Raw genomic sequence first — 19,412 nt, forward strand, 5'->3', positions numbered from 1 at the left:
ATCTACCTGTCATCCTCCCAATACATAGTGAATCTACCTGTCTGCCTCCCAATACATAGTGAATCTACCTGTCTGCCTCCCAATACATAGTGAATCTACCTGTCTGCCTCCCAATACATAGTGAATCTACCTGTCTACCTCCCAATACGTAGTGAATCTACCTGTCTGCCTCCCAATACATAGTGAATCTACCTGTCTACCTCCCAATACATAGTGAATCTACCTGTCTGTCTCCCAATACATAGTGAATCTACCTGTCTACCTCCCAATACATAGTGAATCTACCTGTCTGCCTCCCAATACATAGTGAATCTACCTGTCTGCCTCCCAATACGTAGTGAATCTACCTGTCTGCCTCCCAATACATAGTGAATCTACCTGTCTACCTCCCAATACGTAGTGAATCTACCTGTGATCCTCCCAATACATAGTGAATCTACCTGTCTGCCTCCCAATACATAGTGAATCTACCTGTCTGCCTCCCAATACATAGTGAATCTACCTGTCTGCCTCCCAATACATAGTGAATCTACCTGTCTGCCTCCCAATACGAAGTGAATCTACCTGTCTGCCTCCCAATACATAGTGAATCTACCTGTCTGACTCCCAATACACAGTGAATCTACCTGTCTACCTCCCAATACACAGTGAATCTACCTGTCTGCCTCCCAATACATAGTGAATCTACCTGTCTGCCTCCCAATACGTAGTGAATCTACCTGTCTACCTCCCAATACACAGTGAATCTACCTGTCTGCCTCCCAATACATAGTGAATCTACCCGTCTACCTCCCAATACGTAGTGAATCTACCTGTCTGCCTCCCAATACATAGTGAATCTACCTGTCTACCTCCCAATACATAGTGAATCTACCTGTCTGCCTCCCAATACGTAGTGAATCTACCTGTCTACCTCCCAATACATAGTGAATCTACCTGTCTACCTCCCAATACGTTAGTGAATCTACCTGTCTGCCTCCCAATACATAGTGAATCTACCTGTCTACCTCCCAATACGTAGTGAATCTACCTGTCTGCCTCCCAATACGTAGTGAATCTACCTGTCTACCTCCCAATACATAGTGAATCTACCTGTCTGCCTCCCAATACGTAGTGAATCTACCTGTCTACCTCCCAATACATAGTGAATCTACCTGTCATCCTCCCAATACATAGTGAATCTACCTGTCTGCCTCCCAATACATAGTGAATCTACCTGTCTGCCTCCCAATACATAGTGAATCTACCTGTCTACCTCCCAATACGTAGTGAATCTACCTGTGATCCTCCCAATACATAGTGAATCTACCTGTCTACCTCCCAATACGTAGTGAATCTACCTGTCTGCCTCCCAATACACAGTGAATCTACCTGTCTGCCTCCCAATACATAGTGAATCTACCTGTCTGCCTCCCAATACATAGTGAATCTACCTGTCTGCCTCCCAATACATAGTGAATCTACCTGTCTGCCTCCCAATACGTAGTGAATCTACCTGGGATGGGGAACATCTGCCTCCCAATACATAGTGAATCTACCTGTCTACCTCCCAATACGTAGTGAATCTACCTGTGATCCTCCCAATACATAGTGAATCTACATGTCTGCCTCCCAATACATAGTGAATCTACCTGTCTACCTCCCAATACATAGTGAATCTACCTGTCTACCTCCCAATACGTAAATCTACCTGTCATCCTCCCAATACATAGTGAATCTACCTGTCTGCCTCCCAATACATAGTGAATCTACCTGTCTGCCTCCCAATACATAGTGAATCTACCTGTCTGCCTCCCAATACATAGTGAATCTACCTGTCTACCTCCCAATGCGTAGTGAATCTACCTGTCTGCCTCCCAATACATAGTGAATCTACCTGTCTACCTCCCAATACATAGTGAATCTACCCTGTCTCCCAATACATAGTGAATCTACCTGTCTACCTCCCAATACATAGTGAATCTACCTATCTGCCTCCCAATACATAGTGAATCTACCTGTCTGCCTCCCAATACGTAGTGAATCTACCTGTCTGCCTCCCAATACATAGTGAATCTACCTGTCTACCTCCCAATACGTAGTGAATCTACCTGTGATCCTCCCAATACATAGTGAATCTACCTGTCTGCCTCCCAATACATAGTGAATCTACCTGTCTGCCTCCCAATACATAGTGAATCTACCTGTCTGCCTCCCAATACATAGTGAATCTACCTGTCTGCCTCCCAGTAGTGAATCTACCTGTCTGCCTCCCAATACATAGTGAATCTACCTGTCTACCTCCCAATACGTAGTGAATCTACCTGTGATCCTCCCAATACATAGTGAATCTACCTGTCTACCTCCCAATACATAGTGAATCTACCTGTCATCCTCCCAATACATAGTGAATCTACCTGTCTGCCTCCCAATACATAGTGAATCTACCTGTCTGCCTCCCAATACATAGTGAATCTACCTGTCTACCTCCCAATACGTAGTGAATCTACCTGTGATCCTCCCAATACATAGTGAATCTACCTGTCTACCTCCCAATACGTAGTGAATCTACCTGTCTGCCTCCCAATACACAGTGAATCTACCTGTCTGCCTCCCAATACATAGTGAATCTACCTGTCTGCCTCCCAATACAGAGTGAATCTACCTGTCTGCCTCCCAATACATAGTGAATCTACCTGTCTGCCTCCCAATACGTGTGTGAATCTACCTGTCTGCCTCCCAATACATAGTGAATCTACCTGTCTACCTCCCAATACGTAGTGAATCTACCTGTGATCCTCCCAATACATAGTGAATCTACATGTCTGCCTCCCAATACATAGTGAATCTTGTCTACCTCCCAATACATAGTGAATCTACCTGTCTACCTCCCAATACGTAGTGAATCTACCTGTCATCCTCCCAATACATAGTGAATCTACCTGTCTGCCTCCCAATACATAGTGAATCTACCTGTCTGCCTCCCAATACATAGTGAATCTACCTGTCTGCCTCCCAATACATAGTGAATCTACCTGTCTACCTCCCAATAATGTGAATCTACCTGTCTGCCTCCCAATACATAGTGAATCTACCTGTCTACCTCCCAATACATAGTGAATCTACCTGTCTGTCTCCCAATACATAGTGAATCTACCTGTCTACCTCCCAATACATAGTGAATCTACCTGTCTGCCTCCCAATACATAGTGAATCTACCTGTCTGCCTCCCAATGGTAGTGAATCTACCTGTCTGCCTCCCAATACATAGTGAATCTACCTGTCTACCTCCCAATACGTAGTGAATCTACCTGTGATCCTCCCAATACATAGTGAATCTACCTGTCTGCCTCCCAATACATAGTGAATCTACCTGTCTGCCTCCCAATACATAGTGAATCTACCTGTCTGCCTCCCAATACATAGTGAATCTACCTTTCTGCCTCCCAATACATTAAATCAAATCAAATCAAATGTATTTATATAGCCCTTCTTACATCAGCTGATATCTCAAAGTGCTGTACAGAACCCCAGCCTAAAACCCCAAACAGCAAGCAATGCAGGTGTACAAGCACGGTGGTTAGGAAAAACTCCCTAGAAAGGCCAAAACCTAGGAAGAAACCTAGAGAGCAACCAGGCTATGTGATGGTGGCCAGTCCTCTTCTGGCTGTGCCGGATGGAGATTATAACAGAACATGGCCAAGATGTTCAAATGTTCATAAATGACCAGCATGGTTGAATAATAATAATGCAGAACAGTTGAAACTGGAGCAGCAGCACGGCCAGGTGGACTGGGGACAGCAAGGAGTCATCATGTCAGGATGTAGTCCTGGGGCATGGTCCTAGGGCTCAGGTCCTCCGAGAGAGAGAAAGAGAGAGAGAGAAGGAGAGAATTAGAGAACGTACATTAGATTCACACAGGACACCGTAGGACAGGAGAAGTACTCCAGATATAACAAACTGACCCAGCCCCCGACACAAACTACTGCAGCATAAATACTGGAGGCTGAGACAGGTGGGGTCAGGAGACACTGTGGCCCCATCCGAGGACACAGGTCCAAACAGGTCCAAACAGGAAGGATATAACCCCACCCACTTTGCCAAAGCACAGCCCCCACACCACTAGAGGGATATCTTCAACCGCCAACTTACCATCCTGAGACAAGGCTGAGTATAGCCCACAAAGATCTCCGCCATGGCACAACCAACTGGATGGGATGGCCAACCCAGACAGAATGACCACATCAGTGAATCAACCCACTCAGGTGACGACACCCCTTCCAGGGACGGGATGGAGAGCCCCAGTAAGCCAGTGACTCAGCCCCTGTAATAGGGTTAGAGGCAGAGAATCCCAGTGGAAAGAGGGGAACCGGCCAGGCAGAGACAGCAAGGGGGTTCATTGCTCCAGAGCCTTTCCGTTCACCTTCCCACTCCTGGGCCATGACTACACTCAATCATATGACCCACTGAAGAGATGAGTCTTCAGTAAAGACTTAAAGGTTGAGACCGAGTTTGCGTCTCTGACATGGGTAGGCAGACTGTTCCATAAAAATGGAGCTCTATAGGAGAAAGCCCTGCCTCCAGCTGTTTGCTTAGAAATTCAAGGGACAATTAGGAGGCCTGGTCTTGTGACCGTAACCGTACGTGTATGGTATGTACGGCACATAGTGAATGTTTGTTTGTGTATGTGTGCCGATGGGGGGGGGTTCTATGTGTGTGTTCTTGATATTTGTGTGTGTGTGTGTGTGTGTTTCTTGGACTGGTTGCCTCTGTCCTGGGGTTTATGACACAGGGTTGCATCCATGGACCATGTGTGACGTTTCAACGGATTGGATTTTTTCCCTCTAGATTAATTTGACATACACTCCATGGATTAAGGAGCCTGGCAGGCACATACTGTTCAAACACATGCGCACACACACACAAATGCACGTGTCTGTCACAATGGCTAATCTGTTTCTGGTTGCCCAAAAACATTTATGAGAAGCAATAATGGCTCAATTTACAATAAATTTTATTCCGTCAGACAATCAGTGTGACAGGTTGAAGACATCACAACCAGATGGGATGGTAGAAAAGGGGAACCATACTGGATGGGATGGTAGAAGAATGACACCATACTGGATGGGATGGTAGAAGAGGGGAACCATACCGGATGGGATGGTAGAAGAACGACACCATACTGGATGGGATGGTAGAAGAGGGGAACCATACTGGATGGGATGGTAGAAGAGGGGAACCATACTGGATGGGATGGTAGAAGAAGGGAACCATACTGGATGGTATGGTAGAAGAGGGGAACCATACTGGATGGGATGGTAGAAGAGGGAACCATACTGGATGGGATGGTAGAAGAGGGAACCATACTGGATGGGATGGTAGAAGAGGGGAACCATACTGGATGGGATGGTAGAAGAGAGGAACCATACTGGATGGGATGGTAGAAGAATGACACCATACTGGATGGGATGGTAGAAGAGGGGAACCATACCGGATGGGATGGTAGAAGAACGACACCATACTGGATGGGATGGTAGAAGAGGGGAACCATACTGGATGGGATGGTAGAAGAGATGAACCATACTGGATGGGATGGTAGAAGAGGGAACCATACTGGATGGGATGGTAGAATAGGGAACCATTCTGGATGGGATGGTAGAAGAGATGAACCATACTGGATGGGATGGTAGAAGAGATGAACCATACTGGATGGGATGGTAGAAGAGATGAACCATACTGGATGGGATGGTAGAAGAGGGAACCATACTGGATGGGATGGTAGAAGAGGGGAACCATACTGGATGGGATGGTAGAAGAGAGGAACCATACTGGATGGGATGGTAGAAGAACGACACCATACTGGATGGGATGGTAGAAGAGGGGAACCATACTGGATGGGATGGTAGAAGAGGGAACCATACTGGATGGGATGGTAGAAGAGAGGAACCATACTGGATGGGATGGTAGAAGAACGACACCATACTGGATGGGATGGTAGAAGAGGGGAACCATACTGGATGGGATGGTAGAAGAGAGGAACCATACTGGATGGGATGGTAGAAGAGAGGAACCATACTGGATGGGATGGTAGAAGAGGGGAACCATACTGGATGGGATGGTAGAAGAGATGAACCATACTGGATGGGATGGTAGAAGAGGGAACCATACTGGATGGGATGGTAGAAGAACGACACCATACTGGATGGGATGGTAGAAGAGGGGAACCATACTGGATGGGATGGTCAAAGAAAGAACCATACTGAATGGGATGGTAGAAGAAAGAACCATACTGGATGGGATGGTAGAAGAAAGACACCATACTGGATGGGATGGTAGAAGAAAGACACCATACTGGATGGGATGGTAGAAGAAAGACACCATACTGGATGGGATGGTAGAAGAAAGACACCATACTGATGGGATGGTAGAAGAAAGAACCATACTGGATGGGATGTTTGAAGAGGGAACCATACTGGATGGGATGGTAGAAGAAAGACACCATACTGGATGGGATAGGTAGAAGAATAAACCATACTGGATGGGATGTTAGAAGAGGGAACCATACTGGATGGGATGGTAGAAGAAAGACACCATACTGGATGGGATGGTAGAAGAGAGGAACCATACTGGATGGGATGTTTGAAGAGAGGAACCATACTGGATGGGATGGTAGAAGAAAGACACCATACTGGATGGGATAGTAGAAGAGAGGAACCATACTGGATGGGATGGTAGAAGAAAGAACCATACTGGATGGGATAGTAGAAGAGAGGAACCATACTGGATGGGATGGTAGAAGAAAGGAACCATACTGGATGGGATGGTAGAAGAAAGACACCATACTGGATGGGATGGTAGAAGTGAGGAACCACACTGGATGGGATGGTAGAAGACAGACACCCTACCGGATGGGATGGTAGAAGAGAGGAACCATACTGGATGGGATGTTTGAAGAGGGGAACCATACTGGATGGGATGGTAGAAGAAAGACACCATACTGGATGGGATGGTAGAAGAAAGACACCATATTGGATGGGATGGTAGAAGAAAGACACCATACTGGATGGTATGGTAGAAGAGAGGAACCATACTGGATGGGATAGTAGAATAAAGTAACCATACTGGATGGTATGGTAGAAGAAAGACACCATACTGGATGGTATGGTAGAAGAGAGGAACCATACTGGATGGGATAGTAGAATAAAGTAACCATACTGGATGGGATGGTAGAAGAGAGAACCATACTGGATGGGATGGTAGAAGAAAGAACACCATACTGGATGGGATTGTAGAAGAAATGAACCATACTAGATGGGATGGTAGAAGAAATGAACCATACTGGATGGGATGGTAGAAGAAAGGAACCATACTGGATGGGATGGTTGAAGAAAGTTACCATACTGGATGGGGTGGTAGAAGAAAGACACCATACTGGATGGGATGGTAGAAGAAATACACCATACTGGATGGGGTGGTAGAAGAAAGACACCATACTGGATGGTATGGTGGAAGAGAGAACCATACTGGATGGGATGGTAGAAGAAAGGAACCATACCGGATGGGATGGTAGAAGAAAGGAACCATACTGGATGGGATGGTAGAAGAAAGACACCATACTGGATGGTATGGTGGAAGAGAGGAACCATACTGGATGGGATGGTAGAAGAAAGGAACCATACTGGATGGGATGGTAGAAGAAAGGAACCATACCGGATGGGATGGTAGAAGAAAGGAACCATACCGGATGGGATGGTAGAAGAAAGACACCATACTGGATGGTATGGTGGAAGAGAGGAACCATACTGGATGGGATGGTAGAAGAAAGGAACCATGACGGATGGGATGGTAGAAGAAGGACACCATACTGGATGGGATGGTAGAAGAAAGACACCATACTGGATTGTATGGTAGAAGAAAGACACCATACTGGATGGTATGGTAGAAGAAAGACACCATACTGGATGGTATGGTGGAAGAGAGGAACCATACTGGATGGGATGGTAGAAGAAAGGAACCATACCGGATGGTATGGTAGAAGAAAGGAACCATACCGGATGGGATGGTAGAAGAATGGAACAACAGATCAGGACAAGCAGAGACAATAAAAGAACGAGCCCGTTGTTTATTTGTTTTCTTGCTCATTCTCTGAAGCAGGCCAGAGGGTTCACTCTAATCTGTCTGCTAACCCTTCTATCTGTCTATCAGTCTGTGAGGGGATGCCCTGCTGTAGGACTGTACCAGTGAGGAGGCAGCAGCAGCAGATCTTGTCTTGCCCAGAGCGAGGCTTTTATTTGAAAGTGAGGAATAATGCCAGCGAAACATATAATATGTACAAAAGAAAAGAACAAAACTGGTAATTGAAAAGACTAACTAAATCAAATAGATGTCTTTAAATGTCTTCAGATGAAGTGATGGAGGACATTATGACAATCGTTCGACCATCCATCTCTCTGTCCTTCCATCGCCAGCCCTCTGACCATACGGTTGCTACCCTGACCAATAATCAACATCACATCCTAGTTTTAGACAGCAAATGAATGAGAGAGAATTGATCCAATATATTAAGGCGGGGTGAGACCATACATTTGTCATGCTTTTTAGTTTTGAGTAAATGATCACGTGGGTCTTTCTGACAACCCAATATGATTTCTGAAGATAGACAGTATTAACTGAGCTAGAGAACAGACAGTTTTTCTACTTAGAGAGAGGCAACGGATATTTACATTTACTCTCTTGTCCAGAGGGACTTACAGGAGTGACTTGATACATGTTCACACTTTTTCCTATTGTTTCTACATATGTGTGCAGGTGTACAGTATGTGTATAAACTTGTCTTTGTCTGTATGAGACGGTGTATTGTATTCTATACATGAGTCATTTACACCCCAAACACACAGCTGAAACTAGAGGCACATACTGTCTGATCTGTCCATACCCATCTTTGATTACTACTCTACACCCATCCCGAAAGCAACGATGAGTTACTATGGAAACTGTTGGGTTGGGTGGTGAGAGAGGTGGGGGAGGGAGGTGGGATAGGGGGGGGGGAGAGGGGTTGAGGAAGAGAGAGAGGTGGAGGAAGAGAAAGAGGTGGGAGAGATGAGTGAGGGGAGTAATGGAGAAGAGTCGATGGAGTTTTGTCATTTTGGGAAATGTCTGTCTGTCTGGTTCTCATTCTGTCTGTCTGTCTGTCTGTCTGTCTGTCTGTCTGTCTGTCTGTCTGTCTGTCTGTCTGTCTGTTGTTGTTATTTTTGGACAAGGCTATGTCTAAGGATCTGAGAGGAAGAGGACAGATACTGCGTACTGACGAGCCAAGGAGAGGACAGGGACAAATAAATCAATTTCTTCATCTATTCCTCTCTTAACTTGTCAATTAAACACATCAGTAGACATAATCAAATAAACAGACAATTAATGGATCAATACACTTGGTATGCTGTTGAAAGAGAGACAGGCAGAGAGAGACGCCCGGACAGACTGAAACAGAGACAGACAGAGAGACAGAGAGACAGAGAGACAGAGAGACAGACAGAGAGACAGAGAGACAAACAGACAGACAGACAGACAGACAGACAGACAGACGGACGGACAGATGACACAGACAGACAGACAGACAGACAGACAGACAGACAGACAGACAGACAGACAGAGAGACAGAGAGACAGAGAGACAGACAGAGACAGACAGATGACACAGAGAGACAGACAGACAGACAAAGAGACAGACAGACAGACAGACAGACAGAGAGACAGACAGAAGACAGACAGAGAGACAGACAGAGAGACAGAGAGACAGAGACAGACAGACAGACAGACAGACAGAGATGACAGAGAGACAGACAGAGACAGACAGACAGACAGACACAGAGACAGACAGACAGACAGACAGACAGACAGACAGACAGACAGACAGAGATGACACAGAGAGACAGACAAAGAGACAGACAGACAGACAGACAGACAGACAGACAGACAGACAGACAGACAGAGAGACAGAGAGACAGAGAGACAGACAGACAGACAGACAGACAGACAGACAGAGATGACACAGAGAGATAGTAACAGTGATTTGGACTGCCACCAGTCCTTTCCACCCCTGGATGTAGCTGCTTGTTTCAGGACTGGCCTCCTCTATTACCTTCCCAATCTAACTCTGAGACAGGGATCCTAACCAACCAGTGAAAGAGAGAAAGAAGAGGAGGAGGAAGAGGGCTCTGATTTAGATGCCCGCCAGTAATTGGAATGTCACCTTATTACCATGCTAGATAGTTTATTGTGTTGGCTGGGACTCGGTGGCATGAAATGAAAAATGGAAAGTAGCTTTTCAGCTGGCTGCTGATTTATCATGGCTGTTTCCACTGCCTGGCAGCCAGGGATGGCTGTCCATTTCTATTCAATTAGACACACACACAGACACACACACACACACACACACACACACACACACACACACACACACACACACACACACACACACACACACACACACACACACACACACACACACACACACACACACACACACACACACACACACACACACACACACACACACACACTCAAATACATAAACAAAAGCTGAGATTATAGAAAGTAAACCGTTTTTAGAATGGAATAAAGATTAGTACTTCAGGCTGTGTGGAGGTGGGGGGGGTGGACTTGGTGGGTGAGAACATGTTAAACACCATTGTCTCCTCTTGCCAGAGTTCAGCATTTAACTTTCACTCACTCTGAGGCCCGCTTTTCATAGGCAAAATACATCCTGCAGAGCACACGCACGTGCGTACGCACAAACAGGGTTGAAGTGGTCTGGCCTCGAAAATTGCTTACTGGGTAATTTAGTTATTTTGTTCTTGGCTGGTACAGTAATACCCTCTCTCACTTCCTGACCCTCTCATCTTATCCTCTCACATCCTCTTATCACATCCTCCACTGACCCTCTCATCTTATCATACATCAAGCTGCCTCACACTGCAGAAACAGGAGATAACCTCCTGCCCTTTGGGCCATCCTGGCTAACTTACTATTTCATATATCACCAGACAGGTGTGTCTGTATTGTAACCACAATATGTCTGAGTAGAACTTGTGTAGGGGAGGAGTGGTTGGTTGGGTTTGGACATGTTTACATTAGAGGAGAGTCAACACAATGTCTTGCCTCTTATCTCTCACTGTTCACATAAACAGTAGCAAGGAGGAAGATCAACTTTCTCACTATATGTTTGTTTATTCTCTCTTTCTCTGGATCACTGAGCTTTGTACAACTCATCTGGATCACTGAGATGTGTACATCTCCTTCTCTGGATCACTGAGCTGTGTGCATCTCTATGTCTGGATCACTGAGCTGTGTACATCTCCTTCTCTGGATCACTGATCTGTGTACATCTCTTGGCAGTGTACTACTCTCTCTTTACTTTCCCCCTCCTCTAACTCCTCTTCTTCGCCCTCTTCCCTCCCCTCCCCTCCCCTCCCCTAACTGCCAAGTCTCCTCTCCTCCCCTTTTCCTCCCACTTCTCCCCTCCTCCCCATCCCCCTCTCCTCCTCCCTGTCCCCCACCTTTCCTGTCTCTCTCAGTGCAGTGATTGAGTGCTAGGTTTCCTGTCTCTCTCAGTGCAGTGATTGAGTGCTAGGTTTCCTGTCTCTCTCAGTGCAGTGATTGAGTGCTAGGTTAGACCCAGGCTATCTCAGCACGACTTGCCTGCTTGCTCTCTGTTAATAATGACTCTCCTCTGCCTAAATGAGCTTTTAATGTGCTTAGTCTACCTGCGGCTAGAGGGAGGGAAAGAAAGAAAGATTAAAGAATGGAGAGCATTGAGTTTGGTATTTGGTATTTTATTAGGATCCCCATTAGCTGTTGTAAAAGCAGCAGCTACTGTTCAAGGGGTCCACACAGAACATGAACCATGACATAATACAGAACATCAATAGACAAGAACAGCTCAAGGACAGAACTACAGTTTAAATGGTCAGTGTGTGGTTGTGCAGTTTAAATATATGTATGGTTGTTTGATCACCTGTGTGTGTGTGTGTGTGTGTGTGTGTGTGTGTGTGTGTGTGTGTGTGTGTGTGTGTGTGTGTGTGTGTGTGTGTGTGTGTGTGTGTGTGTGTGTGTGTGTGTGTGTGTGTGTGTGTGTGTGTGTGACTGGAACCTGACCATCCTGAATATGTGTTGTGTCCCTCAGAGTGCCGTGACATTCTGCTACCCATGATGCTTCGGGAGCTGAGCGGAGCGCTGAAGGACATGGGGGAGGGGCCTCATGACGAGCGGAGGAACAGCGTGGAGCTGCTCAACAACATCCTGGAGGTCCTGAGCAGAGACAATGTGGTGAGACACACACACAGCCTATCAGGACACAGCCTATCAGGGCACAGCCTATCAGGGCACAGCTTACTGCTTACCCATTTGAGCCTAGGTTTCTTCCTAGGTCCCTTCCTTCTAGGCAATGGTGTAAAGTACTTAAGTAAAAATACTTTAAAATACTACTTACCTTTTACCTTTATTTCACTACATTCCTAAAGAAAATGATGTACTTTTTACTCCAGACATTTTCCCTGACACATGTTGAATGCTTAGCAGGACAGGAAAATGGTCCCTTGTCATCCACACTGCCTCTGATCTGGCAGACTCACTAAACACACATGCTTCATTTGTAAAAGATGCCTTAGTGTTGGAGTGTGTCCCTGGCTGCCTGTAAAAAAAATACAACAATGTTGCCATCTTGTTTGCTTAGTATAAGGAATTTAAACGGATTTATACTTTTACTTCTGATACTTAAGTGCATATTTTTTACTTGGTGACTTTCACTTTTACTTGAGTAATTTTCTATGAATGTATATTTACTTTTACACAAGTATGACAGTTGGGTACATTTTCCACCACTTCTTCAAGGGAGTTTCCTGACCACTGTGCATTGCTTGCACTTCAGGGTCTACGTTGTGTTACTGTAGAGCACTTTGTGACTGCTGATGTTAAAAGGGCCTTTAAACAAAAATGTGATTGATTGAAACTGACCACTCAGAAGGCTTCAGCACTTACCAATCCCACACAGGGGACCGTAGTGAACAGCAGATTAATCACATACTACCTCACATCTATCCCCTTTTGGCTTCACACATTCACTGACTCACACGTAGAAATAGGCACCTAGGTATATTACCATGCCTGCCTGTACGCATATATTCCTACACACAAAGTGAATAACAAACTCTCATCAATATTCTACAAAGGCTTGTTAAAGGCTTGTCAAAGGCTTGTTAAAGGAGTGTCAAAGGCTTGTTAAAGGAGTGTCAAAGGCTTGTTAAAGGCGTGTCAAAGGATTGTTAAATGTTTGTTAAAGGCTTGATAAAGGCTTTTTAAAGGAGTGTCAAAGGCTTGTTAAAGGATTGTCAAAGGCTTATTAAAGGATTGTCAAAGGCTTGTTAAAGGAGTGTCAAAGGCTTGTTAAAGGAGTGTCAAATGCTTGTTAAATGATTGTCAAAGGCTTGTCAAAGGCTTGTCAAATGCTTGTTAAAAGGCTTGTTAAAGGCTTGTTAAAGGCTTGTCAAAGGCTTGTTAAAGGCTTGTCAAAGGCTTGTTAAAGGCTTGTTAAAGGCTTGTCAAAGGCTTGTTAAAGGAGTGTCAAAGGCTTGTTAAAGGATTGTCAAAGGCTTGTCAAAGGCTTGTTAAAGGCTTGTTAAAGGCTTGTCAAAGGCTTGTTAAAGGAGTGTCAAAGGCTTGTTAAAGGCTTGTCAAAGGCTTGTCAAAGGCTTGTTAAAGGATTGTCAAAGGCTTGTTAAAGGCTTGTTAAAGGCTTGTCAAAAAGGCTTGTCAAAGGCTTGTTAAAGGAGTGTCAAAGGCTTGTTAAAGGCTTGTCAAAGGCTTGTCAAAGGCTTGTTAAAGGATTGTCAAAGGCTTGTCAAAGGCTTGTTAAAGGAAAGTTGTCAAAGGCTTGTTAAAGGCTTGTCAAAGGCTTGTCAAAGGCTTGTTTGTTAAAGGCTTGTCAAAGGCTTGTTAAAGGAGTTGTTAAAGTCAAAGGCTTGTTAAAGGATTGTCAAAGGCTTGTCAAAGGCTTGTCAAAGGCTTGTTAAAGGCTTGTTAAAGGCTTGTTAAAGGCTTGTCAAAGGCTTGTTAAAGGCTTGTCAAAGGCAAAGGCTTGTTAAAGGCTTGTCAAAGGCTTGTCAAAGGCTTGTTAAAGGATTGTCAAAGGCTTGTCAAAGGCTTGTTAAAGGCTTGTTAAAGGCTTGTTAAAGGCTTGTCAAAGGGCTTGTTAAAGGATTGTCAAAGGCTTGTTAAAGGCTTGTCAAAGGCTTGTCAAAGGCTTGTTAAAGGCTTGTTAAAGGCTTGTTAAAGGAGGCTTGTCAAAGGCTTGTCAAAGGCTTGTTAAAGGCTTGTCAAAGGCTTGTCAAAGGCTTGTTAAAGGCTTGTCAAAGGCTTGTTAAAGGCTTGTTAAAGGCTTGTCAAAGGCTTGTTAAAGGATTGTCAAAGGCTTGTCAAAGGATTGTCAAAGGCTTGTTAAAGGATTGTTAAAAAGGCTTGCTTGTTAAAGGCTTGATAAAGGCTTGTTAAAGGAGTGTCAAAGGCTTGTTAAAGGAGTGTCAAAGGCTTGTTAAAGATTGTTAAAGGCTTGGTTGTTAAAGGATTGTCAAATGCTTGTTAAAGGCTTGTCAATGGCTTGAAAAAGGCTAGTTAAAGACTTGTTAAAGGATTGTTAAAGGCTTCTTAAAGGCTTGAAAAAGGCTTGTTAAAGACGTGTTAAATCCTTGTTAAAGGCTTGTTAAATGCTTGTTAAAGGCTTGTTAAAGACTTGTTAAAGGATTGTTAAATCCTTGTTAAAGGCTTGTTAAAGACTTGTTAAAGGCTTGTCAAAGGCTTGTTAAAGGCTTGTCAAAAGCTTGTCAAAGGCCTGTCAAAGGCTTGGTAAGGCTTGTTAAAGGCTTGTCAAAGGCTTGTCAAATGCTTGGTAAAGGCTTGTTAAATGCTTGTCAAAGGCTTGGTAAAGGCTTGTTAAAGGCTTGTTAAAGGCTTGTCAAAGGCTTGTTAAAGGCTTGTCAAAGGCTTGGTAAAGCGATTTGTTGACAGAATAGAACCACAGAACCTTTGAAGTGAAGTTATGCCTCTATTTCCCTCATTATTAGGCAATGTAAACATATGTTTTGCATGCCAATAAAGCCCTTGTGATGAAAACAGTTAAATTGAAATTTAATTGAAACACAGAGAGAGACAGAATGAAACATATGAGCCAGCCAGACAGACAGAAATTTACAGAGAGAAGACAGAGGAACAGGCAGGGACACAGTTGTGATGAAGAACAGTGACTCCAGTAGCATAGCTAGAAACAAAGAGGGAGACTGACATAAAAATGTAAATTGAATAACAGGGCAAAACAGCCAGCCAGACAGACAGACAGGGACACAGACAGGGACACAGACAGGGACACAGGCAGGGACACAGGCAGACAGACAGACAGATATAGAGACAGAGGTAGAGACAGACAGACAAAGAGGTAGAGACAGACAGACAGACAGACAGACAGACAGACAGACAGACAGACAGACAGACAGACAGACAGAGGTAGAGACAAAGAGGTAGAGACAAAGAGGTAGAGACAAAGAGGTAGAGACAGAGACAGACAGAGGTGACAGATAGATAGAGATGGAGTCCGAGACAGAGATGGAGACAGAGACCGACAGAGGTGGAGACAGAGACCGACAGAGGTAGAGACAGAGGTGGAGACAGAGACAGAGACAGAGGTAGAGACAGAGACAGACAGAGGTAGAGACAGAGACAGAGACAGACAGAGGTAGAGACAGACAGACAGACAGACAGACAGACAGACAGACAGACAGACAGACAGACAGACAGAGGTAGAGGTAGAGCCAGATATACAGAGGTGGAGACAGACAGACAGAGAGGTAGAGACAGACATACAGAGGTAGAGACAGACATACAGAGGTAGAGACAGACATACAGAGGTAGAGACAGACATACAGAGGTATAGACAGATATACAGAGGTGGAGACAGACTGTCAGACAGAGACAGACAGACAGACAGAGACAGAGACAGAGACAGACAGACAGAGAGGTAGAGACAAAGACAGACAGACAGACAGACAGACAGACAGACAGACAGACAGACAGACAGACAGACAGACAGTGGAGACAAACAGACAGAGTTGGATACAGACAGACAGAGGTAGAGACAGATGGAGGTAGAGACAGACATACGGAGGTAGAGACAGATATACAGAGGTGGAGACAGACAGACAGAGGTGGAGACAGACAGACAGAGGTAGAGACAGACATACAGAGGTGGATACAGAGCCAGACAGAGGTGGAGACAGGCAGACAGAGGTTGAGACAGACAGACAGAGGTGGAGACACATACAGAGGTAGAGACAGACAGAGGTGGAGACAGACATATAGAGGTGGAGACAAACAGACAGAGGTAGAGACAGACATACAGAGGTAGAGACAGACATACAGAGGTAGAGACAGATATACAGAGGTGGAGACAGACATACAGACAGAGGTGGAGACAGACATACAGAGGTAGAGACAGACATACAGAGGTGGAGACAGCAGACAGTGGTGGGGACAGACATACAGAGGTGGAGACAAACAGATAGAGGTGGAGACAGACATACAGAGGTGGAGACAGACATACAGAGGTGGAGACAGACGGACCGAGATAGAAAGACAGGTACAGACAGAGACAGATGGAGGTAGAGACAGACATATAGAGGTGGAGACAAACAGACAGAGGTAGAGACAGACATACAGAGGTAGAGACAGATATACAGAGGTGGAGACAGACATACAGACAGAGGTGGAGACAGACATACAGAGGTAGAGACAGACATACAGAGGTGGAGACAGACAGACAGTGGTGGGGACAGACATACAGAGGTCGAGACAGACATACAGAGGTGCAGACAGACATACAGAGGTGGAGACAAACAGACAGAGGTGGAGACAGACAGACAGAGGTGGAGACAGACAGACAGAGGTGGAGACAGACATGCAGAGGTAGAGACAGACATACAGAGGTAGAGACAGACATACAGAGGTAGAGACAGACATACAGAGGTAGAGACAGATATACAGAGGTGGAGACAGACTGTCTGAGAGCCAGACAGCGACAGAGACAGAGACAGGCAGACCGAGATAGACAGACAGACAGACAGAGAGACAGACAGACAGACAGACAGACAGACAGACAGACAGACAGACAGACAGACAGACAGAGGTGGAGACAAACAGACAGAGTTGGATACAGACAGACAGAGGTAGAGACAGATGGAGGTAGAGACAGATATACAGAGGTGGAGACAGAGAGAGGTGGATACAGAGCCAGACAGAGGTGGAGACAGACAGACAGTGGTGGAGACACACATACAGAGGTAGAGACAAACAGACAGAGGTGGAGACAGACATATAGAGGTGGAGACAAACAGACAGAGGTAGAGACAGACATACAGAGGTAGAGAGGTGGATACAGAGCCAGACAGAGGTGGAGACAGACAGACAGTGGTGGAGACACACATACAGAGGTAGAGACAAACAGACAGAGGTGGAGACAGACATATAGAGGTGGAGACAAACAGACAGCGGTAGAGACAGACATACAGAGGTAGAGACAGATATACAGTGGTGGAGACAGACATACAAACAGAGGTGGAGACAGACATACAGAGGTATAGACAGACATACAGAGGTGGAGACAGACAGACAGAGGTGGGGACAGACATACAGAGGTAGAGACAGACATACAGAGGTAGAGACAGACATACAGAGGTGGAGACAGATATACAGAGGTAGAGACAGACATACAGAGCTAGAGACAGACAGACAGAGGTGGAGACAGACATACAGAGGTGGAGACAGACATACAGAGGTAGAGACAGACATACAGTGGTGCAGACAGACATACAGAGGTGGAGACAGACATACAGAGCTAGAGACAGACAGACAGAGGTGGAGACAGACATACAGAGGTGGAGACAGACATGCAGAGGTAGAGACAGACATACAGAGGTAGAGACAGACATACAGAGGTAGAGACAGACATACAGAGGTAGAGACAGATATACAGAGGTGGAGACAGACTGTCTGAGAGCCAGACAGCGACAGAGACAGAGACAGGCAGACCGAGATAGACAGACAGACAGACAGACAGACAGACAGACAGACAGACAGACAGACAGAGGTGTAGACAAACAGACAGAGTTGGATACAGACAGACAGAGGTAGAGACAGATTGAGGTAGAGACAGACATACAGAGGTAGAGACAGATATACAGAGGTGGAGACAGACAGACAGAGGTGGAGACAGACAGACAGAGGTGTAGACAGACAGACAGACAGACAGACAGACAGACAGACAGACAGACAGACAGACAGACAGACAGACAGACAGACAGACAGACAGACAGACAGACAGACAGACAGCCAGACAGACAGAGGTGTAGACAGACAGACAGACAGACAGACAGACAGACAGACAGACAGACAGACAGACAGACAGACAGACAGACAGACAGACAGACAGACAGACAGACAGACAGACAGACAGACAGAGGTGTAGACAGACAGCCAGACAGACAGAGGTGTAGACAGACAGAGGCAGCTTGTAGATCTCTGGTCTGTGTGTACTGTCTTCCTGTCTGTAGTAGTTTAATATACTCTCTGAATCCTCTGAAAGTCTTGGTGAGTCCCTAACTGGCGTTGGTGCTCTTTAAGAGAGCTTTACAACATGTGGACTGATTATTGTTCTGCCAATATGACATCTCCCAATCCAGTGTATCAACACTCATATTACACATACATCTATCTGCCTGACAAAGGCAAATCAAAAAGAGCAAATATGAAGGATTTGATGTGAGAGAATATTATAGATGGAAGGGGGAGAAACAAGGAAGGCTGAGGAATGATCCCTCACAGATAAAAATAAAAACAACTAGGGAGATGCATGGGGAAGAGAAAGATGAGGGAGGAGAGAGAAGGAATGGAGAGATGGAGGGAAAGAGGAGGAGAGAAACGGTATAGAGAGAGAGAGGAGAGAGTGAGGGAGAGAGGAGGTATAGATAGAGAGAGGGAGAGAGGAGGTATAGAGAGAGAGAGAGAGAGAGAGGGGGGAGAGAGAGAGGGAGGGAGAGAGGAGGTATGGAGAGAGAGAGAGAGAGAGGGAGAGAGAGAGAGAGGGGGAGAGAGAGAGTGAGAGAGGGAGAGAGAGAGAGAGAGGGAGAGGAGGAGGAGAGAGAGAGAGGAGGAGAGAGAGAAGGAGAGAGGAGGTAAAGAGAGAGAGAGAGAGAGAGAGAGAGAGAGAGAGAGAGAGAGAGAGGGGAGAGAGAAGGGGTTTGCATAGTTCTTCATGCCCCATTTCACTTCACTCACAGTCTCTCTCCCCTTCTGTCTCCTGCCTCTCTCTCTCTCCTGTCCTCCCTCTCTCCTCTCCTC

The 19,412-nt window shown here is 45.6% G+C and overlaps 1 protein-coding gene across 1 annotated transcript in view; it reads left to right on the forward strand.

Moving 5' to 3' along the window:
* The window catches only part of LOC135545768 (dedicator of cytokinesis protein 2-like), a 135,243-nt gene that overhangs the window by 37,506 nt on the left and 78,325 nt on the right, over positions 1 to 19,412 (forward strand). Inside the window, 1 exon segment of the mRNA XM_064973616.1 lies at positions 12,160 to 12,302. Within this exon segment, the coding sequence (XP_064829688.1) occupies positions 12,160 to 12,302 (143 nt within the window).

The sequence above is a fragment of the Oncorhynchus masou genome, chromosome 9, assembly GCF_036934945.1.
Source record: "Oncorhynchus masou masou isolate Uvic2021 chromosome 9, UVic_Omas_1.1, whole genome shotgun sequence".
NCBI lineage: Eukaryota > Metazoa > Chordata > Actinopteri > Salmoniformes > Salmonidae > Oncorhynchus > Oncorhynchus masou.